This window comes from Macaca nemestrina, chromosome 19 (assembly GCF_043159975.1).
Source record: "Macaca nemestrina isolate mMacNem1 chromosome 19, mMacNem.hap1, whole genome shotgun sequence".
NCBI classification, from domain to species: domain Eukaryota; kingdom Metazoa; phylum Chordata; class Mammalia; order Primates; family Cercopithecidae; genus Macaca; species Macaca nemestrina.
Window position 1 is genome coordinate 78,952,661 of NC_092143.1, and position 25,727 is coordinate 78,978,387.

Below are 25,727 nucleotides of genomic sequence, written 5' to 3' on the forward strand. Positions count from 1 at the left end.
CAAAGACGCAACTGTAGCTCGTTCTTGGAGCAGCGAGTCACAGGAGAGAGATGAAGCAGCACCTAGAAGGGAACAGGGTCTAGACAGTGACTATGATGGTTGGGAGTGTGTGTGTGTTTAGTGATAGAGTAGACATAAGAGTAACTGGGAGTCTGAAAAGAAGATGTAATTGCAATCTCAGACTAAAGGTACAAGAAAATAAAGGGGAAAAGTGACAGAGGAAATTCACAGACAAGATAGAAGGGGATGCCTTCAGTTCACAAGCATACGCTGCATTCACACCACTCAATGTGGAGTCACAGAAAGCCAGGGATGCTAAGATAAATTAAGCGAGTCCCTGTGCACAGGGAGGGGGCATCAAGCAAAGGGATGAAATTCCATGATAAAGATTTCACAGCGTGCTGTGGAAGTTCATGAAAGAGGCACCTCATCTAGCCGTGGAGTTGAGGTTGGAGGGATTTGTCAGTAAATGCTTCTCAGAGCAAGGGGTGCCTGGTGCTGAGTGCAGGAGGTGGGAGAGCAAATGGAAATTAGTTGGCAAAGGAGGGAGGGAAGGTGTTCCAGACAGAGGCAACCACAGGACCCTGGAGGGAAGCTGCAGGGATTCAGTGGGAACCAGGAGAGATGGGGGATGGGGATTACAGGGAGAACTGAGGCCCTTGTCATGGATATACCACATCAGGAATTGGGCTTCAGCTCATGAACAATAGCCCCAAAGGATTTGGGTGTGGAAGTGACAAGGGGAAAGGGCCACACTGGAGATGCTGCAGAGACAGAGTGGGTCATCCAAAGGCAGAACCGTCACCATCTGACTTAACAAGGAAAAGGTTACTGGCAACCTTTTGCCTGAGTGTTTTCAGAGTGATGGCCTATCAGAGTTCTTTGATAGCATGCAACAGAAATCAACTCTGGCTAATTTCAGGAAAATTAGCCAGGAAAAGGGAAAAGAATATCAGAAGCTCAAAATGTTGATGTGAAGAGTAAGGCTTGCAAAAAATAGGAAAGAAGGTAACAGCTCCAGAGGGCTAGTGAGCCAGGTGGGTCTCTCAGCCACAGTCTAGTCAAGGCGCTGATGCTATAAGACAGTGAGCTCTCTGGTCTCTTTGTCACTGTGCTCAGGATTCTAATAACAAGGATATAGGCCGGGTGCGGTGGCTCAAGCCTGTAATCCCAGCACTTTGGGAGGCCGAGACGGGCGGATCACGAGGTCAGGAGATCGAGACCATCCTGGCTAACACGGTGAAACCCCGTCTCTACTAAAAAATACAAAAAAATAGCCGGGCGAGGTGGCGGGCGCCTGTAGTCCCAGCTACTTGGGAGGCTGAGGCAGGAGAATGGCGCGAACCCGGGAGGCGGAGCTTGCAGTGAGCTGAGATCCGGCCACTGCACTCCAGCCTGGGCGACAGAGCCAGACTCCGTCTCAAAAAAAAAAAAAAAAAAAACAAGGATAGAACCTCCAACTCCCAAAGGTTGGTTCATGTGCTTATCCCTCGCTGTCCAGGGCCTCTAATTGACAAGCCACCCCATAGGGAAGAAGTAATTCCCCAAAAGGAAGTCAAGGATCCATTAGGAAGGATGAATGGATGAAATGGATGTTGACAGACCAAATGATGCGTTCATTACAAATGGCAAGCACTCAAGCCAGCCTGCAGCGTAGGAGTAGGAAATGAGGATGCACAGACTGAGTGTAGACTTCTCAGAAGCTTAGCTCTGCAGGGAAAAGAGAGGAGTGCAGCTGTAAACAGAGGAGCATTTCTGATCAGAGGGTATTTACAAGGTGAAAGACCCTCGACAGTAGTTATGTGTTAAGGAAAAGAATCAGAAGAGAGGGAGAGACTGGACATCTTGAGAAGTGGACGGAGTGTTTGCCAGGGAGCCAGGAGGGAAGGGACCTGAGCACAGGTCTTCCATTCAGCCTTAGAAAGGATGACATCTTTTCCTCTGAGCCTGCAGAGCAGAGACAGGCGTGGACACACTTAAATAAATTGAACCAAACAGAAACACACTCAGGATGGCACCCTCTCCTGGTAACACTGGTTTTCCCCGTGTAGTAAGGAGCAAGGCCATGGGCTGAGAAGCTGGAGGAAAAGGGAAGTAGCTATTTTAGGGATGCATCAAGGACACAGGTAAAGGAGTTCGCCTGGAATGGGAGTGACCTCTTCTCTGGAGAGAAGGTAAGGATGGGCAGATATAAGTGAGACTCCAGTTGGCAGCTACAGGATGTAGGTAGGTGGAATCCCAGGACAGCCAATAGCCCAAATCCTCCAGGTACTAGCGGTAGGGGAATGTGACTCCAAGGAGAATAGGGTGTTGTAAGCATTTCTAGGTGAACTGAAAACCAACCCATTCTTACCCATGCCTCACTTCTTGCAACCGTGGAATGAAGGGAACTATCCATATGAACTCTAAAAGTCCATGTTTATATGAAGGATATTTTCCTGTTTGCTGTTTACATTTTGGTGAAGGGATCCATTTGAATAACAAAAGCATCTGCAGTCCAGATCCGGTTTAATCCACATGCTTCCAGAGCCCTTGATGCTTCCTACACGCTCTGAATACCACCAACAGCAGAAAACGATTGAGTGTGGATTGTTAAAGGGGAATGATTCAGGACAAAAACATGAGGACTGTCACTCCCTTAGGAGAGAGCCCTCCGCTCCCATGTCCTCTGCACTGTTTCGCACGAATTGTGTAGAGGATCTGGAACAGAATGTTGCCATGTAAGTTAGGTACCAGTGAAACGAATTCTGTCAGTGATCCATCTGTATTTTAACTTATGCAGGCCATAAAAGAGATTCAGTCACTTCTCTAATTTATAGACCTTCTTTTGAAAATCATCTGACTACAGTAAACTAAGATTTTTGAAGAAACAGATTATTTTCAGAAGTTCTCAAAATTACTTATAGCAATCCCCCTGATTTATCAACTGGCACAATCAGTCGCACCCGGCGAGCACATTTCCGAGTTTTTACCCAGTGATCAGCTGCCTGCAGTAGGGAGGGAGTCCTTGGAGAGAATGTGGCTTCTTTGGAGGACTCTCACGGTGATTGACTGAAGATGTCTACACATGCCCCGTTGCGTTCTGTATAATTGCAAGTGTGACTGTTACCTCTGGAAGGTCTCCATATGCACAGAAAGGGCTATTTTACTCCAAGTGTTTAATCGATAGCGAATCATCGTTTCACATCCGTCAATTCAATTTGGGCAGCAAATCCATTTAATTAAAGGTAAACTGTGGTATAAAGGAGATGCAAAAACATATATAATTATAAAACAACTCCATTTAACCAGGAAACACTTAATTGACTACAAATTGGGTAATGATTTTGAAAAATATGAGACTAAAAGAAAACACATACTCTCAGACTAAAGCAAGGAGAAAACCATACAACTTTTTTCTCCAATCTTATTGAAGGCTTATTCAGTATTTTAAATTAAATACTAAGTTCTGCATTTTATAACTTCATGAGGTTTCTTATATAAAACTTCATATCATATGCCAACCCCAACCTCTGTAAACTTTATTCTGATAGTATTCCTGCAAATAAATATATACACAACATATTTACACACACACACATTTTTATTTAAAGCTATTTCCCCCCCACACACACACATTTGCCTGCATGAGTAGCCAGACTAGATCTCTTTTACAGTTTTCACATTCCCCATATCTGATCAGAGGTTCTTCCCAAATGTACGCGCATGTCACACGCACACACACACACATGCATACACATACACATGGACATGCACACACACACATCCCTATCTCCATTTCGGAAATGTTCTTTGCTTTGCTGGGAGCAGCAAGCCACTGTCTGTCCTGAGTGCAGACCGTGGTCCCTCTTGTTCTGAATTCAGGTGAGATGTCACCATGAATGGATGAATTTTCTGTGGGGGAGACAGGATCATCCTCCTATCTGTTTCTCACACCTCCTGTGTCTCTGCTGTTGCCGGGATTAGAAACCTTAACCCCTTGGAGTCTGTTCCTCTCTGTTGCTGGTTCTGCTCCCTGGTATGTGTGCAGCCAGTGACTGTGCAGGTGTCAGGAGACCTCTCAGCCTGCTTTAGGCAAAAGCCAGAGAATAAAAGAGAGGATCTTTCAAGACATATACAGCCCAATTACAGAGGTATTGCATAGGTTGTGCACAAGAAGGAACAATACACCTTCAGCTGCCATGTTGCCCTCCCTGCCAGACCACAGGCTTCTGTGAGCCGAACCCCGAAAGACTGGACACAGAGGAAGTATCAGTGACTGTTTTGGGAGAGATGGAAGAAGAATTCAGAGGAACATGTAAGCTGGTGCAAAATAACTGAGTTCACATGAGGTGAATTTCTGTGTTACTGCCCTCCTTCTGTTGCTTTCTTCTACATTGGAAGAAGAGTCTTGAATCTGAAGCCATATTATACAAGTATGTATAATATATCCACTAAGGATGTCAGTGAAAGTCACTACACTTGTTTGAAATGACAGCAATGTATCTACATTTAGCCTACCCAATTAATCCTTTTGTATTAAATACTTGGTAATTCAGCCTAATCCATTATGTCCCTTTTAAAAAAAAAAAAAAAAAGCAAAAGTCATTTTTACTCAAATATCGATGAAATACAAATCAGGCTTCAGAGACAACTCTTTATGTGCTATAAGTCATCTGACACTTTTGTGTCAGCCATCTCTCATGCTGCCACAGTGGCAGGATATTACAGGATCAAAGCAAATTTGCAGATCTGAATAACAAGTGCTGCTCTGAGCACGCTCTCCCGGCTCCCCCAGGTAACTGCGAGCTGCGTGCAGATCAGCTCTTTAACATTCTCTAGCTGAGCCTGTGGAGACGCCTGTGTCTGGGCGCCTGCCTCCATGGTCACCCTTGCGGAGCCCTGTCGCTTGCCTTCAGTGGACACTCTTGCTGCTTTCCCACTGGACGACCCTGGAAAATGCTCACTTGCACCTGTGCCTAGACTTCTTGTCTCTTTGCTATTTTACTGGCCTGGGTTTGGGGCCTCTGTTGTGTCACTCTGTCACCTCCAACTTTGTCTGCCACAGTCTTTGGGGTACATACAGATGGTCACCTGCCTTTGTATCTGGAAAGCGCTTCAAAGGGTGGGGAGCCTGCATGTGTAGCAGATGGACAGGTGCACCTGGGACCGATGCATCACAGCCCAAGCGCTTTTACAGCGTGACTCCGGCACACTCCTACCTGCTCGGGTGTGCACAGCTGGAGTTTCCTGGCTCCATCATTGGAAGCAATATGGGATGGTCTCAGAGCTGCGATAGCCCTCCTTCCTTGTTCTGCTCACACGAGCCCTTGAAAGTCGGTTTTTCTCCCGTTTTGCGCACAGCAGGTATATCCTATTCTTGAACAATTTGCTGAAAAGCAGTAAATGAGGTCGTTTCTTGAAGGCAGAATTCTTTTCTCCTTTCTCTACTTCCAAATCTACTCCTTTAATCGGAGCCCTTTCTCTGCCTTTCCCTGAAGGGTTAGGGTTGTCTGGCCACATAAATACATGAGTAACCACTGGGGCCTCTTCCAGGAGGACAGGACCAAAGAAACAGAATAGTCCAGTAACTGGTTTTAGATAGAGTCTTTACACAATTGCGTTCAGATTAACAAACTGGCAAAGACATCAGTGTCTCTAGTTTCATGAACTAAGAAAATAAATAAGGAGGAATAAAATTCAGTAGGCTACAGACAACCAGAATTCACTGCCTCGGGATATTTTCACTGAAAGTGCCTGCCATATGTCTAAGACCAGAGACAGACAGCAACTTATGCATAAGCTACCACTCCCTGTCTCTGGAACCAGGTTTCTAGCAGCGAGAAGGTGGAACAGGTCTGGACACACCTCTGCGGTGAAATCCATGCAAAAACCCGCTTCGTACCCGACAGGAAGATAGTGTGTCAGTTGCTTCCCTATGCCTGAATTACAGGTTGGTAGAGCTCAGGACAAGGAATGTGCATTTGGGTAACATGATTAGAAAGTTGTGGGGGTACTGCTGAGTTCCAGAAGTGGACTGGTCACCTTGGCCAGTACTAGCTGAGGAAGCAGAGGTGAGTTAGTCCCCAGGTATTGCACGGGATTACTTGCTAAGACTCTGTATAAAGAAGCACAGGCTGAAACAGATGCACTGCAGGAGACCAGGGATGAACAGTGGGGAAGACTGCCTGCAGAAGGGGATGTGAAAGGAAGCTGGGAGTAGATGTTTCAACACCCGACACTGTTTGGATTTACATCTTTTAGCTTTAGATTGTCTACTATAAAGTAGAAGCAGAACACTTATCACTTAAAATTGTAAGTAAACAGATCTCTTTATTCTAGAGTAACATAGCACATTTGTTATCTCACCAAAAATAGATTCTTTTCTGATGTTGTAGGGTAGAGAATCTGAAACCAACAGTGTATGTGTAGGAGCTTCAATCCATTCAACTGGCGGCATCATTATACCTCACATCCTTAGGACTGCTTATGTGATGTGCAGGCAAGGCTCGGGCAGGTCATATGTCCTGTCACTCCATCCTTCAGTGCCTTTTGATCTGTTTAGCAGCTCCTTGTGATAACCTAAGGAAGAGGGTGATGGTGTTGAGACTCAGATTGACCCATGTCTTTTGTAAATTCCTCTTCCTTTCTTCCTTCCTTCACCCCAGAGCCCTTTATTTCCTCAGAGATGAGCTGGGACAGGTACGTGCTTCAGACTATCTCAGAGGCACTTAGCCCTGATTAATGCCTCTTAAATTAAAGCTTGTTGTCTTCCTAATACTGATACAGACCATAAAGCATTCTGTCTACAATAAATGAAGCACTTGGAGCTCTATACTGAGTGCTGTTCCCTTCTCAATAGCAGAAGTGCTGGGGTAATGGTGACCACCACTAACAGTTACTGGACATTTCTTATGTAAGTAACTTAAGACAGTGTGGTGAGTTTTTAGTTCATCAGAGTGATTAAGAAATAGACATGATTGTTATCCTATTCTCTGTATAATAAAGACATTAATAAATTGGTCCAACTTCATACAGCTAGTTAATGTGGGACCCAGGATTTGAACTCTGGAACCCATGCTCCTGACTCCTAAGGCTTCCAAAGAACCACATTCTAGAATCACATAATCAGATAACTATAGGACTCAGAATACCTGTAATAATCATATGGTCTTGTTTCCTCTTTTGCCAGTAAGGAAACTGAGTACCAGAATGTTCAGTGACTTGCACAGGACCACAGGGCTAGATTGGAACACAGCTGGGATTAGCCCCAAGCCCTCCTGCCTGCCTGCCAGGCTTCTTTCAGTTACAGCACACTGTGTCATCATTAAATGTTCATTTTTAAGATAAAGTTCATTATAAAAACTTTATCCGAGGTTCTTAAAATGTTATCCTTCTATCTAGAAGAAAAGAATATCATGTGCATATGTGTGTTTCAAGAACTTTCCCAGGTCTTGGCTAAGTCAGAGAGGTCATATCTTGGCAACTTGGGAGACACAGGACACCCAGTGCCTGAGCTTACCAGCTCTAGGAACCCTGACCTGTGCCTGTTATCCTGCCACCCCAGTCCTGAAGCTGCTGCCCTCTTCTCAGGCAGTGTGAAGGATCCAAGCAAGCCGCTGGTGAGGGGTTGCCTGGCACATCATCCTGGGTGATCCCCGGCCCCAACTGCTCCCAGCTCTGCCATATCTGACCTGCTCACACGTCCCTTGTCGCAGTTCGTTCGCACCTTGCACTTAGCAGCCCATCCCAGCAGGGCAGCTGGCTCCACTGCAGAGAGCCCCATGGTGGTGGCAGTGACTCCACGCCCCTACACAGAGGAACTCGGTATCCTTTAAAAACCCTGCTCCTACAGAAAACCCATTCCTGTGTCCTCCCACTCCTGTTGAATACAAACTTTCCTTCTCAACACAATTCCCTTTACTTCAAAGTGTAGCATCAAAGTGCAGCGAGAAGGGCCTCAGAAGCAGCTGCTGGTCACAAAATAGTGACTGCTTCCTGCTGCTGTCTGAGAATCGCACCCTCCCAGCCCCCATCTGCCAGGGCCTCAAGACCACTCCAGCTGCCCTCTGCCAACTCCCCAAGTCTAGAATATCCCTCTCTTCCATATCCACCCATGGAAACAGCACTCCATATTTCTGTCTCGTTTGTAAGGTAGTTTCCCTTACGAAGCTTTGCATACCTTTCTTTGGAATTAGCATGCTTCTGACTGCCAATAGCAGTTTTCATTTTTAAAATTTTAATGAACATTTACTTGTGCTGAGCATGTTCTAGGTGCTTTACAAGGAAAGAATTGAGTTAATATTCATAACAACTCTCTTATCCCATTTTACAGATGGGAAAATGAAGCCAAGGTCACACAGCTAATAAATGGGACCTGGCTTTGAACCCACAGTGTGGCTCTAGGGAATGTGCTCTTGACCAGTAAACTTACCCCTCATTCTGCCTTGAGTGAGTTTGTTGTTTACACATCTGTCTGTCAGTGACTATTAGAACTATGTCTCCTTGCTCTCTGCATCCCCAGCAATGTCCAGTCCGGGCTCTGCTTGTCATGGGCTTTCAGGGCTGTCTGAATGACTGGCAGGACAGCCTGGACACCACAGCCCTGAGCTACACACAGGATTTCCCTCATTGCAGCCACAGTGTTGGTCCCTTAGGTCTCCTGTCTCTTAATCTCTCCCAGCTTTATGTTGTTTGTAAAATAAGGATAATAGTACTTACCCCACAAAGTTAATGGGAGCAGGCATATCATCAGATAGCGTTAGGAGTTGGAATCATTTTCACCAGCATGTGATCTAGTCTTTGGCACATAAGGAAATGGGGGGCCAGAACAGTTCTGTGACTGGCACAAAGTCATAGATCTATACTGTGACCCTGACACATGTGAAGACTGACAATGACAGAAAATAGGGATTTCTTTTCTCAACAGATATATCACGTACCACTCTAAGAAATGTCCTCTCTGATGTACCTGGCGGTATATATATGTGTTCTAATAATGTCATTGCTCAAAAGATTCCTGAAGTTCTTATTTCAGAATAATCTGTAGAGTAGTATGTGACACTCTCTGTTTGTTGCCCTTGCTGGTGGCAAATCTCCCTCCCCTGGCCACCTGGAGGACTTACATTTGGGGAATAGCTAAAAGTCAAGCTGAACCTCTTGAATAAGATGGGGAACAAGCAGTGGAAATAACGTGTCTCCTGAAAGTCTGGCTGCGGTTTGAGTGATGCTGCTTTCTGATTAAGTTTTCATCAAGATGAGGTAAGAGAGGAAAGTAACAAGACAGATTTCTCGTGTGGTTTGTAGGATAACACTTAAAATTCCACAAGGGGACCAGGCTGCATGTTTCTTTACAGCTGATGAAAACCAGCGTTGTGGATACAGATGTGACCTTGTGCTTATAAGTATTGTATGCCCATTAAATAATAACATTAATTAATAGATGCAATTGGAAAACAGAAGCCTTGTGAGGGTACTTTAGGCAGGACCGTAAAGGCATGAAAGAGAGATTTACTTACGATATGAAGTTATTTCCCAAACTCAAACTATCCAGACTTCCAGAAGCACTTGATTGGCTGCCAGTTTTGAAATAATCTTCAAGGATGTTTCCCAAGGAAGGTCCCCCCTTCCAAATAAAGCCAGTCTGAAAGGAAGAATCTAGGAAAGCTATGATAAGCCAGGTACTTAATCAGCAACTTTATATATACTTTTAAAAATCTCATCTAATCTTCACACCCTCCCTAAGAAGTTAATAATGTGATCTCATATATGCATGAGAAAACAGGCTCGGGGTGGAAGTCACCTGCTGCACCATCACAAGGAAGATGGAAAAAAATCCACGTCCATCTTACTCCGTCACACTGAGACCAGAGCAATCTGTGTTCTCAGGATATTTAAATGAGTAATGTTTTATTCCTGTGAGACCTCTAAACCAAAAGGTTTGGGGATACAATAAATCTGTTATCTTGGAAACAAAGCTGGCAGCTGCTCTTGGCTGGGCTCTGTGTGGTAGCTGTGCCTCATGGCAGTGTTTCTGCTCTCACTATCCAATGTCCATCAAACCTCTTCTCAGCCGGCCCAACACAGCTATTAATAGAAGTATGGATACTCTGTTTGGATATCTTTTTCAATACAAACAAAGAAGAGTGTCTTAAAAACTCTTGACAAATCAAAACTTGTAACTGCCTTATTCTTTTTCCTCCCTTCTTCCCCTTTAAAGTTGTGTTTATTGGATCACATTATGGTGCCCCCAACTTAAGAGCTAACAATTACATTTCTTAGTCCTTCTTCATCATGGGTTTCTTAGCAAAATGAATACTCATGCGCATGCACATAAACACACCTTCAGTTCTGCCCAGGCTCCCTCCTGCGGACTAGGAGAGTTGCTGACACAGGGGGCAGAGCAAAAACACAGCAGCTTGTGCTAACGGACAAAGGAGGATGATGGTTTGAGAGCGTGCATTCTGCTCTCCTGCCCCACCCCTCCACCCATCTCCTCTTCTGCCCCCCAACAAAAGGCAGCTGAAGTCATTTCAGGGCTTCCTACTTTGTTTCTGTTCAAGAGGCCAAGCCTCCAGGTAAGACTGAGGAAAGCGTAAAGCACCTTGAGTTACATCCTCCCAAAGGGCCCTGCAGCTGGAGTCAGAGCCTGTGTTTCAGCCTCTCCTTCATCACCATCTAATTTACTGCCTTGAGCAAGCCACTTGCCCTCCCTAGCCCTGCCTGTTGCTTCTTCCTTCCAGAAGCACGAGGAAATACAAGGAATGAAAAGGATCGAGACCAGCCTGGCCCTTGCTAGGTCTCTTCTGGGCAAATCACATGCTCTTCCAGCCACTAAGTGAGGCCACAGATATCAGAATGCAGGCATCCAGTGTGTCCAGTTCAAAGTAGGAACTGCTCGGTGGATGGGAGTTGCGACAATCTTGAAAATGAGTGTTTGGAAATTGACTGTCTCCGGGATTCCTCACAGCTGTATTTGATTTGAATCCCCTTCTCCAAAACCACCTATTGTGTTGGGAGTTAATCAAACCACACTGATAGGCAAATGGACATGCCAGTCTCCCTCTCCCTCTCTCTCATCTTCTCAGATAAGGTTTGAGGGAGAGAGGAATCAGCAGAGGGTTCCCCCAGCTGTCCCTTCACGATCATAAGCCATGCACAATTGTCAGTACTCACCTCTGCCCTCCTCCTTCTCCGGGACACCCTGCCTCCTCTCTCCAGGCCTCCGTGGGCTCCTTGGCCTCTGAATTCCTGTAGACATCTAGGGTCCAGATCACAAACTATCACTTAATAGTCAGAATTTTCATTTTTTCAATTTCCATTTTTGGATAAACTTGGCACATGGCTGTTTTCATCACATTTTATCAATTAATCCAGTGGTTCCCAAATGTATCTACACTTCAGAATGGCCTAGGGGGAGGGGGGCTTCAATAAACTACTGATACCTCTGTCCCACCCCAGAAATTATGATTTAATTAGAGTGTGGCCTGGGCTGTAGAATTTGTTAAGACCTCCCTCCCCCCAACTAAGTGATTCTAATATGCAGGCAAATTTGGGAACCACTGACTTCTTAGAACTCTCTGCCATAGGACCTATAATCATGCCCTGTTTACAGATGAAGCCCCTGCAGGTGAGCAAACTCCAGTGAGCCCCTCTAGCTCACGTCAACACTGCGTGAGAGCCGGGGCTCCAGGCTGGCCAGACTCTGCGGCTGTGGTATCTCAATCCTTGCTGCCCACAGTGTGGTCCAGAGACCACAGCATCACCTAGGAGCTTGTTCACAGTGCACATTTTCAGGCCCCACAAAGTCACACCTACTGAATTTGTTCAGAAGCCCTCCAAGGGAGTCTCATGCCTGCTTCACTTTGATAACAGCTGCTGTAGTCATGTCAAATGCCCTGAAGGTTACAGTCATGTGCTGGCAGCCTCAGGAGCCACAGCACTGGCCCCTAGTCATCCTCTGACTTTAATTTACCTGGATATTATCTGGGCTGCTGGTTTAAAATGACCCACCTCAAAGATCTTTTTTCAGGAAGTTAGAAATCCTGGAGTTATAGCGCTTTCTGTGCTGTTTCGTGTTTGTGAGTTGTAAAGCCAACAAGGATCACCCCTTTGGAGCAGGGACCGTACATCTACTCCTGCCGCCCTCCAGCAGTAATGAGCAGGTGGCAGGGCTCAGGACTGTTAGCCTGATTGATGGCCTGATGGAACCACCGCCAGGGCACTAAGGTAATTAGACGATAGGGTTCCGGACCTTGCTTTCTGGGCTGGAGGCTGCCGCCTTACATGATTAGGATGCGTGGGAGGCGCAGCCTCTCGTAGAAGCTGTGCAGATAGCGCTCGGCTGCAGGAGGCAGCCAAGCCAGGAGCACGATCAGAGTAGGGGAGCCTCCAGTTCCTTGGTTCCTGGGCTCCAACGGGCACCTCCAAACCAGTAGTTCCAGCATCTTTGTATTAAGACCTTAAAGGACAGGAGGCGACTGCGAGCCCCACAGTCTTCAGACATGGAAAGTCTAAATGCAGCGAGAACGAAGCATATTTTGTCTTGTCTTTTTTTTTTTTTTTTAAGCAAAATAATAACTTGACACAAGTCCAAGCAGTTAAAAAGATACTAAAAGAAACCCAATTTAGAAGGGCTTTTAGTAGGCTGAAAACAGATGTGGCAAAACCATTTCGGGATATTCTGGGAGATGAGATGGGGAGGACCGGATTCGAAATGCCTGGGCCGCCTGTTCTGGGTCCGCCCCGCCAGGTGCCTGTGCTTGGGAGGGGCCCTGCCCATCACGCGTTCTGGAAGGAAGCGGCCCCGCGCCTCCTCCCTCGCAATTACCGCCCGGTCGGAGGCATCCGGGCGGCGCGAAGTCAGCACCGTGCCGAGCAGTTGAGAGCAGATCGCATTTTCTTTTCATTGTTCCCTCGCTTCGCTGGGAGAGCCGCGGCACCTGTTCTGCGGAAGCGCGGCCCAAGTTGGAAGCCCTGGCGGCTGCTGCCTGCCGCCGACGCGCGAGGGCGCCCGGCTACATCCGCGGGGGGCCAGGAGCCTGAGAGCCTGGAGCTGGGTGCGGGGGACAGCCAGCCCGGGAGGGCCCAGGGTCGGATTTCGGATGGAACCAGAGCTCGCTCCAGGGAGTTGAAGGAGTTGGGAGCGCACCTCCCAATAATTCCAAAGAAACCGAGCTTTCAGTGCATGCAAGGGGCATATGATTTCCCTGATTTCTGGGCACTGACGCACCCCACTGTCATATTTCTGAAAATTCAAGAACAAGGAGGTTAAAGTGTCTAAATGGAAGACTAGGTGACCATCCAAAATATCATACATAAATTGCATCTTGTAATTAGTAAAATCGTTTTTATTGCTTAAGATAAATCTTGATAAGGTGTTTTTATTAGATAAGATAAACCTGGTATAACATACATTGCGGGTGTGTGTTTTGTTCAGTTGTCATTTTCAGAGAAATGAATTTTTAAAGTGTATATTCACCAATAATTATTTTTAAAGTGTGCCTGTGTACTATGTATGTAGTTTTATATCTATCCCACTACCTTCTGCTTGCATAACTGAAGTCACAAAAGGGTAAAAGCTAATCCCCCAATATACAGGAGAATCTAGTAAGCATATTTGCTAACTGGCCTCATGAAAGTGTGGTGCTGGACACTCTTGAAATCATTGTTACTGTCAAATTAGACATCTCCACAAATATACATGATCTGCTCAAACTGACTTTACATCTGGGAAAGGAGAAATTGTAGGTCTCTCCTACTCTGGGATATTTTTGATAGAGCAAAGGTATCCATGATGTAAATTTCCGAGATATTATAGATAAGCCCTTTGTAAAGTTACAAATAATATTCCCATAATGAGGGGGGAAAAGATTCCAAAGAAGACTGAACACTTACCGAGGGCAGGGACCGTCATTGTCACCTGCTCTGCAGTATCTGCAACTCCTAGCATATCTGGTTTACGTCTTGCCAAGTAAAGGTAATGAGGCTTCCCTGGAAGGGCCCTGAATCCATGGCCAGAAAGTTTCACAAGGAGGCAGCTAAAATAAGCAGCCACATAGCTCATGGGGAACATCAGTGTACCTCAGGGGGTTGGCATTCTGGGAGAGGTCCTCTCAGCTCAGATTTCTTTTTTGTAAACTTTCCCAGTCTGGAACTTTCCTTTCTACACTGAGCCTATCACTGTCTGCATGAGATTCAGTTTTATATGTATACATTGCATATTTAGTGTGCACAGGACACAGCGATCAGGTGTTGCAGGGTTTGCAGAAATAAGCAAAACAACACCGTTTATGTGCTGGCCAGGAATAAGCTTACAGTCAAACAGTGCAAGAAGGGCATGATACCAGGGTCAGAACAAGCATGTTTCATCAGGGCAGCAAAAAGAGCTCACCTTTATGGAGGAGACTTTGAAGGAGTGCAGCATGTGAGATGTACTTCGAAGAATGCAAAATATCTTCAACTGGGAAGAAATGGATGGGAGGAGAACATTCTAAATAGAAGGAATGGTGCGAGTAGGAGTTTGGATCATTGGGTATGTTTGGCAATCAGGGCAAGCACTTGTCCTTCAACATAAAATATATGTGCATAGAAAAGACAGCTATAAAAAATAAGACCAGAAATGCTGGTTGGGGCCATATTTAAAAAATGGTTCTTACGTGCCTGGCCAAATAATTTTTATTTAGTTTCAGAAAGTAGTTAGAAATAGGAGATTCTTGAGCAGAACAAGTAAATGGCATTGGGATTACACATTGAGAGAGTTTTTCTGGTATTGGGATACGTAGAATGCCCATGCAGGAAGACACTGGAGCCTAAATTTAGGATTGTGGCAGAGGGACTAAGAAGTTGGAAACCACACTTTGAGAGCTACTTCAAAGACACTCCTAGCTTTGGCAAATGGTTGGGTTTTGGAGAAGGAATGGGTTGATTAAGGGAATCATAGCAGTCACATAGGAAGTCAGGAGGAGAGCAGTGGCTGTGGGGCGAAGAATTCTCTTTTACACTTATGGTCTTTGAGGTGCTGCTAGGACCTCCAAGGGAAATGCTCACAAAAGAAGTTAAAAATCAAATTCAGAAGGCTGGGCACAGTGACCCATGCCTGTAATCCCAACACTTTTCAAGGCCAAGGCAGGAGGATCACTTGAGACCAGGAGTTCAAGACCTGGGCAGCACAGCAAGACCCCATTTCTATAAAAAATAAAAGTAGTAGCTGTGCATGGTGACATGTGCTTGTAGTCCTACTTACTCAGGAGGCTGAGGAGGGAAGATCGCTTGAGCCCAAGGGTTCAAGATTACAGTGAGCTGTGATCACGCCACCGTGCTCCAGCCTGGATGGTAGAGCAAGACCCTGTCTCTAAAAAAGAAAACAAAGCAAAAACAAACAAACAAAAAACATTAAATTCAGCACATGGAGAAACAGGGCTAGAGTTACAGAATAGAAACTCATCCATGGAGGGGCAGTGACAGGAGTAGATGAAAATGCCAGGAATCCTGGGGAGGCAGAAGAGGCCAAGGACAGAGCCTTGAGATGAGATAGTCACATGTTCCTGCCCAGCCTCTGGTCCTGCTCTCCCCTCATCATGATGTCTAGAAGAACATTCTTACCAAAAAAAAATATATAAATATATATATATATTTATATATATATATAAATACACACACACAGTTTGCTAGGAGAAGCCAAGTCCAGTAAATTTCTTCCACCTGAGATTAGAGACTTCAGTCAATATGGACAGACAATTTCATATTTTAGGAAGTTTTGTTTATTGAATTTACTTATACTAAAATGAATCTGTAGTTCTAATTTGGGAAAATGACATAGCTACTTCCTTCAGAAAAAAATAATTCTAATCTTTAGTGTTCATTCTTATTTTCTGCCCACTCCTCCTAAAATAAAAAGTTTTCAATCACTTTCTGAAACTAGAAGGAATTCAAAAGAAGAGCTAAAATATTGCAAACTTCCTTCACAGTTTATTTTTGCAGGCTGTTCTCTGAGTAGAGATGCACAGGAAATGAATGGTTACAGTAACTGGGATGTTTGTGGTAAAAATACAATTTTTTAAACTTAGACCATTTTTCTAGGCTTTACTTCTCCCATAACTCCCATAGCTCAGTGCAAGCTACGCCTCCTGGGTTCATGCTATTCTCCTGCCTCACCCTGCTGGGACTACAGGCGCCTGCCACCACACCTGGCTAATTTTTTGTAGTTTTAGTAGAGATGGGGTTTCACCGTGTTAGCCAGGATGGTCTCAATCTCCTGACCTCATGATCTGCCCACCTCGGCCTCCCAAAGTGCTGGGATTACAGGCGTGAGCCACTGCACCCGGCCCAAATATTGTTTTCTTCTGAGAAGAATAAAAACACAGGTGATCTACAAAAAATAGACCTTGCTCTTGAGTATACAATTAACTTTTGTGTGCAAATTTTATCCTATAAATCATAGTGTGACCCATCATTGGAGGAACTACAAAAAAAACCAAACTGTAAACCTGTAATTTCTTTTGTGTTTTCTAAAGGTCAAATGCTGCAAATACTGGCCAGATGACACAGAGATATATAAAGACATTAAAGTTACCCTCATAGAAACAGAACTACTGGCAGAATATGTGATAAGAACATTTGCTGTTGAAAAGGTAAGTTTTCATACTGCTTTTAAAAGCTATGGTCAGACACTCATGGTATCATACTAGCCTCATTAACTTATCTAGGATACTTTACACATGCTTATATCCATATGCAGGTAGGCTCAATCCAATGGTTTCTCAAGATTGCATCTTGCCCTCTGATTCTATAATAGTTCAGTTCCATCTTTAAAACAAATCATTCTCATTTCATAAGAATCTATGTTTTGTAAGTAAACCAAAAGTTAATGTCTATTTCTTTATTTTCTTTCCCTGGTTGATATTGTTCTGCCCGTCTCTCTTTCTTTGTTCACAGAACAAAGTTTGTTAAATTTTGATAAATGTCCTTCCAGTTTGGTAAATTTCCTTCATGGTGTATGTCCATAATGCATTTCCCAGTAGGGAGTTAGTATCAGTGTTGAGACACAGGTCCTAACTCCTCCTGGAATCCCTCACTTCCTTGTGGCTTTCCAAAGCTCTGGTTTAATGTGGACTGATGGATTTTCCAGGTGGAAGTGACCTACCTGGAAACCTAAGTGACTGATCTCCATTAGACATGGGACACTCTTGCATGAACCAGCGCATTCATTCATGCTCACTCCCATACTGGTTCTCCCCTTTTGTAGTCACTGGTGTTGGGTCGGTGAATGCTCTGCTTTGATTCTGCCCTGCCTCATCCCATGTGCATGGATGGGGCTTCTTCTCTGGGAAGCACTGTAGGGCATAACAGGGAATTTCCTTATTCCCCCTCTTTCTGCTGACATAGGGAGGGGCCGGAGGTGAAGCAAACTGCAGTCCATCCAGAGAAGTGTCACAGGTAGGCTCTGGGGAAAGTGGAGGTGATGTGGCTGAGAAACACTCTGCCTTCCAAAGATCCACAGACTTTTCTATGGAGAGTTGATTCTCCATAACTGAGCCCTGCACAGCTGCCCTGGACTTAGGGATCTTGGTGTGAATTTGTTCAGCTTATACTCGTGTAATAGTAGCAGGTCTTCTTGCAAGACCTGGGTTACAGGCAGATTGCTAGGGAATTGGATTTTGGCCTTCCTCTCCACTCTATATTCTCACTGCATCTAAATGCACTTTTTAGATGAACAAGACCAGTTTTAGGAAATCAAGGAAATTGCAACATCTGCTTATTGGCTAATTTAGTCTGATGTTTTGAACTACCTTTCCTGGTTTGCAGATCCAAATTTGTCATAGAATCACAAAGCTGGAAAGACTTTATTTTAATCTGTTTCTCATACTATTTAGCATTTTTTTTCTTAGCCTATCTTTTTTAATAAGCAGGCAGAAAGCTTGGAGACTTCAAAGAATGAGGAGTTCTGGTTGACTCAATTTTTCAAGTTCTGAACCTCACACTTTGATGTCAATTTTTTCCTTCTTAGGCAGGATTGGGAAAAAAAACACATGGAGGATTTTTGTATGGCTGTTGGCAAGAGCACTCATGAATAACCGCATTAAAACAGCGATAAAAGACCCTCAATATTTTTTTTCTTTAAAAAAATCATCCAAAAGCCATCACTTAAACATGGAGTTTTTTGAACAATAGTCAGCTCTCTAATAAGCTGAAAATGCATCTCTGTAGCTAAAGGAAGGGTTTGTTTGTTTCTTTGCTCTTTTTTTTAACCTCTTATTGTCCTCTCCCAAATTCCCAGCTGCACAGAAATGTGTCTGAAATATCCAGTTATTTTAGTCACTAGACACCCAATGAAGAGGTGGTGGAGGGAAGAGAAGGAAGAAGGAGCTTGTTAATGCATTTGGGGAAATCAAAATGACATGTTAGTGATTTTTCTAACCGGGCAATTGGAATCTTTAAGGAAAACAAATCATTAGTACTTTTGTAGAACATTTCTTGTAGGTTTTAAACTTTCTCATTAGAAAGGAAGGAAGAAAACGGGTAAGCATGTACTCTGAGATGCCTGCAATTCTGATTCTATTTTGAGAGCATGTTGCATCAAGGGACCTAAAGGTGAAAATGGATTTGGGCTCTGCTCTGCAAAACAAGCAGACGCAATGCACTTTGGAACTCACGAATTCCTGCTTTGCATCTGATTGTTGTCTTTTGTTTCCCACATAGCTGATGATTCCAAGCTAAACAGATTTTAAATAATATGCAGTACCCAGAGTGTCAGAAGGGAGACACCCTGAAGTCTCCATGGATTTAGGCTGTCTGGTGAATCTACCCCTGCCTATCCTGGGAGAAACAAAGTTGACAGTGGTCACTGAATTCTCGCTACCCAGGAGCTGCCTAGGATTCAGAGAGGGCATGAGAAGATGATCCTCCTGTCTCCAAGACAGAACATGTACTATACAAGACAGAACATGACTATTCATTTCACAAGTATTTCTTAAGCGCCCACTTTGGGCCAGGGACTATTGTATGACTTGGTTCAAAATTAAGTGACTAGCTGGGCGTGGTGGCTCATGCCTGTTAATCTCCACACTTTGGGAGGCTGAGGCTAAAGGATCGCTTTAACCTGAGAGTTCAAGACTGCAGTGAACCATGATTGTGCCATTGCACTGCAGCCTGGGCAACAGAATGAGACCCTGTCTTGGGAAAAAAAAAAAAAATTAAATGACTCTCACATTTTTATATATAACATTCATGCTTGTTATAATGAAAAATCAGGAAGCAATAGTATCAAATTGGGAGGTATTTGGGCTGTGACCACTGATGGCATCTATCATGTTCTTCCCCAAATGTGTTACATTCCAAAGCAGATAAAAGGAGCCACTGCTGTGTCAATGAACAAGAATGAAAGCTGGATCAGAAGCAATTTCCTTTGCCACTCTTGTCAATAGCAAACATATTCAAGGGTGGAGGTTTAATTTTGAGAAACGTTTTCTACATTCCAGAAACTGATATTTACCTTGCTCAGAAAAAGAGTCTTAGATCAGTTGAGAGCTGTAGTTCAGGACTTGAGGTTGCTGGAACTGAAATCTAACAAAGCCAGAGAGAGAAGCACAGCCCATGCTCCCACTACCCAAAAAAACTCACCAGGATATGGAGAAAGATAGGCCCTTTTTTCCCTTTGGAATGAAATATTTATCGTCAGTAAGCTGTCCCAGTTTATATATGGGAATGCATACCACCAAAATGGATCACTCCTGCCTGGGTCATCATGCAGAAAGCTGGGGGAGCTATTTAGGGGTTTGGAGGCTGACACAGGCTCAGCTGTATGTTTCCTAATGGAGACCTTGGGACTGGCAAATGTTCCCTTGGTTTTGGTAATAAGGAATTTGGGCTCCTAACGACCTAATCAGACTACTCTGGGATCACAGAGCCTATTTAGCAGACGACAATATTGATTTGCATTTGTGAATCCCTGACTGCTTAATTCCTTAATGCTTAAACTCTGGTCAAGAATGGCATTTTCACAGAGAAATAAAGCTTCAGCATTTATGGGTTATTAAATGAAGACGTATTAACACGTGGGTGCCAAGCAAGTCTGCAGTTGTTTGCTCTTCTGCTCTTTCAAAGCACATAAAAATTCTGAATTTCTTCTTTGCTCACTAAGTATGTGTGAACAATGATTGATGGTGAAAGTGATAAGGCTAATGAGTGTTTACTTTTAAGAGACAATAAAACCAAATGCAGAAATGGTTCAGAAAATGGAATGAGAGAAGGAAGAAAGTCCAATTTGATCCTAGATGTACATGCAGAGTTGATTCTGGTTTTGTTTTCAAAACAGTCTTTTGCTTTAAAACACAGTCTTAATATATAGGCTCATACTTAGAAAACAAAATAGACAGGTATAAATTACCTTAATTATTCTCAAAACAAAAGTAAATTAAAACCAAAAGCAAACTATAAAGTCTCTTTCTTTCTGCCTTCACTACAGTTGAGCAGCAGGCGGCTCCCCTCAATTTGTTGACCTAGCATAGAATTCCAGCAAAAATACCTTTCAATTCCCATAGTATATATTGGCTTACATGCCTGTTTGCCACAAGCAGACTGTGATGGCCATTCAAAAACATACTTCTGTAGCCCTAGCACCTCACATAATGCCTGGGGCAGTGTAATCACTCAGATTGCCAGCGATTGGACGAATGGATAAAATATTTACCCACATTAAAAAGAGAAACCTAAGAAACAGAGCTGTAAATGCAGATGAGTTTTCTGACCTGTCTAGTTGGAAAGGTGTCCTCATTCATTCCTCCTGCAAGCATCATCTGAGCATGCTCAGTGAGTGTGCACCACTCCAGTCCCTGCTGTGAGAGGTTCCAGGATACCGGAAAACCCCAACACGGAGTTGGTATTGAGCACACAGATATCCTCTAATTCCTTCAGGCCCCCCTTCTGTGCCTCTTTCTCTACAGACTCTCACCTCACCAGACACCGTGTGATCTAAGTGAGACAAACTTTTAACATAGTCTACTTTTTAGAAAGGAATTTCAAACATCCCAACCAATTCATCCGTTTGCTGGAATTACACCTAAAAATTAACGTTTTTCCCAAACATCATCTCCCTTTCATACCCAGCCATCTTCCTAAGGGTACAGTGCCTTCCACATTGTGTGTAAGATCCAAGGATGGCCTCCTTCCCCAGCAGTCCACTGTTTCCTGGCCCTAGACTTGCTACGTGAGGACTGTTTCCACTCCCCCAGCTATCCCTGCTCATTTGTGGTTTGTTTTCCCTTGTTCTCTTCCTTGTTGTGGTTAAACAACTACTGCAGAGAGGTGTGCATGAAATCCGAGAGATCAGACAGTTTCACTTCACTGGCTGGCCGGATCATGGGGTCCCCTACCATGCCACCGGCCTGCTGGGATTCGTGCGGCAAGTCAAGTCCAAGAGCCCACCCAATGCAGGCCCACTGGTGGTGCACTGCAGGTAAGCAGAGCTCCAGAGCCTCTTGAAGGAACCACAGTGGGTGATGGGTGCAGGGCCACCTTTGCGGATGATGAGTATGTTTTAGAACTTCAGAGTGGTGATGGTTGTACATTTTGGGAGCACTAAATGCCATTGGAGTGTACCTTTTTAGAGGTTTAATTTTGTATTATGTAAATTTCACCTTGATAAAATATTTAAAAAGCAGCAGCAGCAGTATGGTCCTTCTTCATCCACTGACAGACCCCCCTTTTCATTCAGTGCTGGTGCAGGAAGGACTGGCTGTTTCATCGTCATTGATATCATGTTGGACATGGCTGAAAGGGAAGGGGTCGTTGACATCTACAACTGCGTCAGGGAGCTGCGGTCACGGAGGGTGAACATGGTGCAAACAGAGGTACTCCCGCTCATCACCTAGCCTGGGGCCTTGGTCCCTGAGGTCTCTCCTGGATCTCCCCATTTCAGGGCCAAGGACACAAGGAATCCAGGCAATTATCTGTTCAAGTGATCTACCTGGCATTCCCTGTTCCTTCCCTCCCTCCCTCCCTCCATTCCTCCTTTTTGTTTTGCCTTTCATAAACAAACCAAACCCACGAGTTTTCCAGGTAACAGAATCAAGAGCTCAAATTTGCACATTTTTTTCTGTGTTAAGGGACCAAAAAAAGTCCTGTTAAGTGCTCAGACTTTCAATACCATTGCCTTTTATTCTATCTTTTAAACTAGCTGGTAACCAGAGCAAGAGCACTCCTGAGAAGAGTGCCTGAAGGGCTATCTCTGTGCATGTTGTTCTTCTCCCGGGGTCCTGGGCAGAACAGAAGCCTCCTGACCCTAAAAATCCTGCCCAGTGTCTGGCGTCGTGGGGATTTGCCCATTTTGTGAAGCACTCTATATGTCTATGCTAACTAGTAACTCTTTAAGTGGAAGTTCAAGGTATATGGGGAATTTCCATTTTTCCAGAAGCAATATTACATCCTGCTCTTAGGACATTCATATTTTTACTCATATTTGATTGTTTTAAGTAGGCGTCACACCCACCACCTGGAAAATGATTCACGAAGTGAAGTGAAGAAGAAGGAAGAACCCCTTCCATTTAGATTGTGCATTTAAGTTTATGAAAGCCTCTGGGAAACCTAATCCCATTTTTTTTTAGCTAACACAAAAATAACAGAAACTGTAAATGCTGCTTTCATGGGCCCTTTTCCTTAGAAAGGGGATACTGTGTTTGAAAGATAATCATAATAATTTATCTTTTAATATACTTTATAGTTAATCAATGTTGCCACTCCCATTTCTCACTTGGATCTTCTTTTTTCAGGTATTTAGTGGTAGTGTGCTGTTTTTGGGAATCAATCTGTTGGACAAGAGGTTGCTGAAAAAAATAATTAAAAGTCCCATTTATGTATAGAAATCAACCAAATCACCTGTAATAAGAGGCTTTTTAAACTTTTCATATAACTAAAAATAATAAATATGATAAGACTCCAACAATGAATTTTAAGAAAAGTCAGTGCCAAATCAGTTAGAGGCCCTGTGTTTACACTGTGTACTCACTGAACATATATATGAGAACAGCTCTCTGTACCTCTAAGAGCTTTCATAATCATCATATTAACTTTTATGTTCTGAAATAAGAACTTCTAAGTACTTTCATGTTCTGAATTAAGAACTTCAGAACTTTTTGTCTTCATAGTAATGCCAAGTTTTTCTGGACCTTCTTTGCACTATTGTTTTGATCAGCAAATCCTACCATAGATAAAATTCTGCTCATTCCTCATGTGAAATACTGAGTTCCCAGTGAGTAGGATCAGAATGACAGTGGTCTTTAGCCACAGTTTTCATGGTGCCGCAGTGCGTGTGGTGGTTTGTATTGGGTCTGATTGGTTTTAATCAATCTATAATATTTGGCATTGTGACCCCGTCTCCTAGCACTTGAGCCCTTGGACTGTGTTTCTCTCTGGAGGAATTGTCTCCACTCTCTTGATGATGTGAGGCTAAAATTGATACCGTCTTTCCTCTTCCTCTGGTTCTCTAAAGTTAGTAACTTGTTCCATCTCCTTCTCCAGGAGCAGTATGTGTTTATCCATGATGCGATCCTGGAAGCCTGTCTTTGCGGGGACACCTCTGTGCCGGCTTCCCAAGTTAGGTCTCTGTATTATGACATGAACAAACTGGATCCACAGACAAACTCGAGCCAGATTAAAGAGGAATTCCGGGTAAGTGATGCCTGAGGCAGGGGCACTGCACGGTGACTTGCTCCTCAAGAAGGATTTCAAGGTCAGCACCTGAGTCAGCCCTTGAATCACAGGTTCCTCGGCCTCCACAGCACTGTTGGCATTGAGGGCTGGGTAACTCTTGTTGGCATGTGCTGTTCTACAGGATGTTTAGCAGCAACCCAGAGCTCTACCCAAGAGACGCCTATGGCGTCACCACCACACAAAAACACGTGTAGACATTGCCAGGTGTCCCCGCAGTGGACAGAAATACCTGGTTGAGAACCACTAGTCTAACAGCCATTTCTACCCCTCCCGTCTGAAAGCAGACACGGAGCAGTCCCCAACACTATGGCTCCTTGTCCACAGCATAACCATGCGCAGTCACACCACGGAAGTGTGTGTTAGAAAGACTTTCCAACCAAGGGCTCTCCATTGTATTCCTCACATTTGCATTTTGTCCAAATGTACCTGACTCAAGGCCAGACTCCTCCCCCGTCTCTGACCTCCCAAATCCCCAGATGTCCCACTCCACTGGGACTTGAGGGCTCTTAATCGGAAGGACCCACAGTGGCCCATATATCTCTGCCTCTGACCCCTGTGTCTGATGGGCACCGTCCGTGGACAAAATCCAAGGAGCGGAAGAAATCCAACTCGAACTGGGGAGGGCTGCGGAGGGGAGGGGAGGACTCCGGAGGGGAGGGGAGGGCTGCGGAGGGGAGGGGAGGGCTGCGGAGGGGAGGGCTAGGGCTGTGGAGGGGAGGGGAGGGCTGCGGAGGGGAGGGCTAGGGCTGCGGAGGGGAGGGGAGGGCTGCGGAGGGGAGGGCTAGGGCTGCGGAGGGGAGGGGAGGGCTGCGGAGGGGAGGGGAGGGCTGCGGAGGGGAGGGCTAGGGCTGTGGAGGGGAGGGGAGGGCTGCGGAGGGGAGGGCTAGGGCTGCGGAGGGGAGGGGAGGGCTGCGGAGGGGAGGGGAGGGCTGCGGAGGGGAGGGCTAGGGCTGCGGAGGGGAGGGGAGGGCTGCGGAGGGGAGGGGAGGGCTGCGGAGAGGAGGGGAGGGCTGCCGAGGGGAGGGGAACGTCTTGCAGTCAGCCACAGGAAGTGTGCATCTTTCCAGAACTGCACGTGAGAGGAGTCCGCTGCCAAGTCTTCTTGTCCTCACGTGCCTTTCTTTTCTCACGTAGACCCTAAACATGGTGACGCCAACGCTGCGAGTGGAGGACTGCAGCATCGCGCTGTTGCCCCGGAACCATGAGAAAAACCGGTGCATGGACATCCTGCCCCCGGACCGCTGCCTGCCCTTCCTCATCACCATCGACGGGGAGAGCAGCAACTACATCAACGCTGCCCTCATGGACGTGAGTGCCCTGCTTCGCGCGCGGGTCCGAGGCTGGGGTGACTGGACTGGGGAGGCTGCAGAGCAGGCGTGGGTCTTCCTCTTGTGCTCACCAGCCCTTTTGTTTTTTAAGACACAAACTTTTGTTTCCAACAAAAAATAGATTTCAGATTCCACGTATGTTTTTGTGTCAGGGCTGATATCCTTGGTTTCTCAGGGACCCCCAGGCCAGAAGTATCGATAAATGCAACATGGCACAGTTGCCTCTGAGCGCTGAGATTGTTAATCTGCTGGGCGGGGAGCAGGGGACAGCTGTGAAGTCACCATGGCAGGAAAATGGGTTAATCGGTTTGCAGCATTATTTTAGTTCATTTTCCTGTAATTTAGCCTGTAGTTAACTTAGGGGAAAGCGCAACTCATTACTTCCCATCAGTCTGTTTACTTGTTGCTATTCAGTTGACGGAAAGAGTGAATGGGTGTGTTCTCTGCTAACGTGGAAATTTTAATTCTATTGGTGTCATATCATACAAGGTACCTAAACTTTTCTGAAGCTCTTCAGAGCTGTAAAAAAAGTAGATGTATTCTTTATGGCAGAAATAAGAACACTGTCATACATACAAATTGCTACCCAACAAGTTTTAGAAAAAGCAGAACTTTTAATTATGTGTAATTTTAAAAGTAAAGTTAAATTTTCTCCATCAAGATAATTATGTATAGATTCGACGTTGCTGCTCTACCAGAAATTTTCTAAAAATT

General features: G+C 44.9%; 1 protein-coding gene across 10 annotated transcripts in view; it reads left to right on the top strand.

Annotated features, from left to right (window-relative positions):
* The window catches only part of LOC105478860 (protein tyrosine phosphatase receptor type M), an 826,332-nt gene that overhangs the window by 774,517 nt on the left and 26,088 nt on the right, over positions 1 to 25,727 (top strand). For 6 of the 10 annotated variants that reach the window (XM_071085869.1, XM_071085870.1, XM_071085871.1 and 3 more), the window contains 6 exons: positions 16,494 to 16,610; positions 17,365 to 17,415; positions 21,279 to 21,433; positions 21,692 to 21,827; positions 23,494 to 23,643; positions 24,820 to 24,993. In XM_071085869.1, the coding sequence (XP_070941970.1) occupies positions 16,494 to 16,610; positions 17,365 to 17,415; positions 21,279 to 21,433; positions 21,692 to 21,827; positions 23,494 to 23,643; positions 24,820 to 24,993 (783 nt within the window). The remainder of the gene's footprint in view (positions 1 to 16,493; positions 16,611 to 17,364; positions 17,416 to 21,278; positions 21,434 to 21,691; positions 21,828 to 23,493; positions 23,644 to 24,819; positions 24,994 to 25,727) is intronic. The other 4 variants (XM_011736570.3, XM_011736565.3, XM_071085875.1 and 1 more) reach the window with 1 other exon arrangement.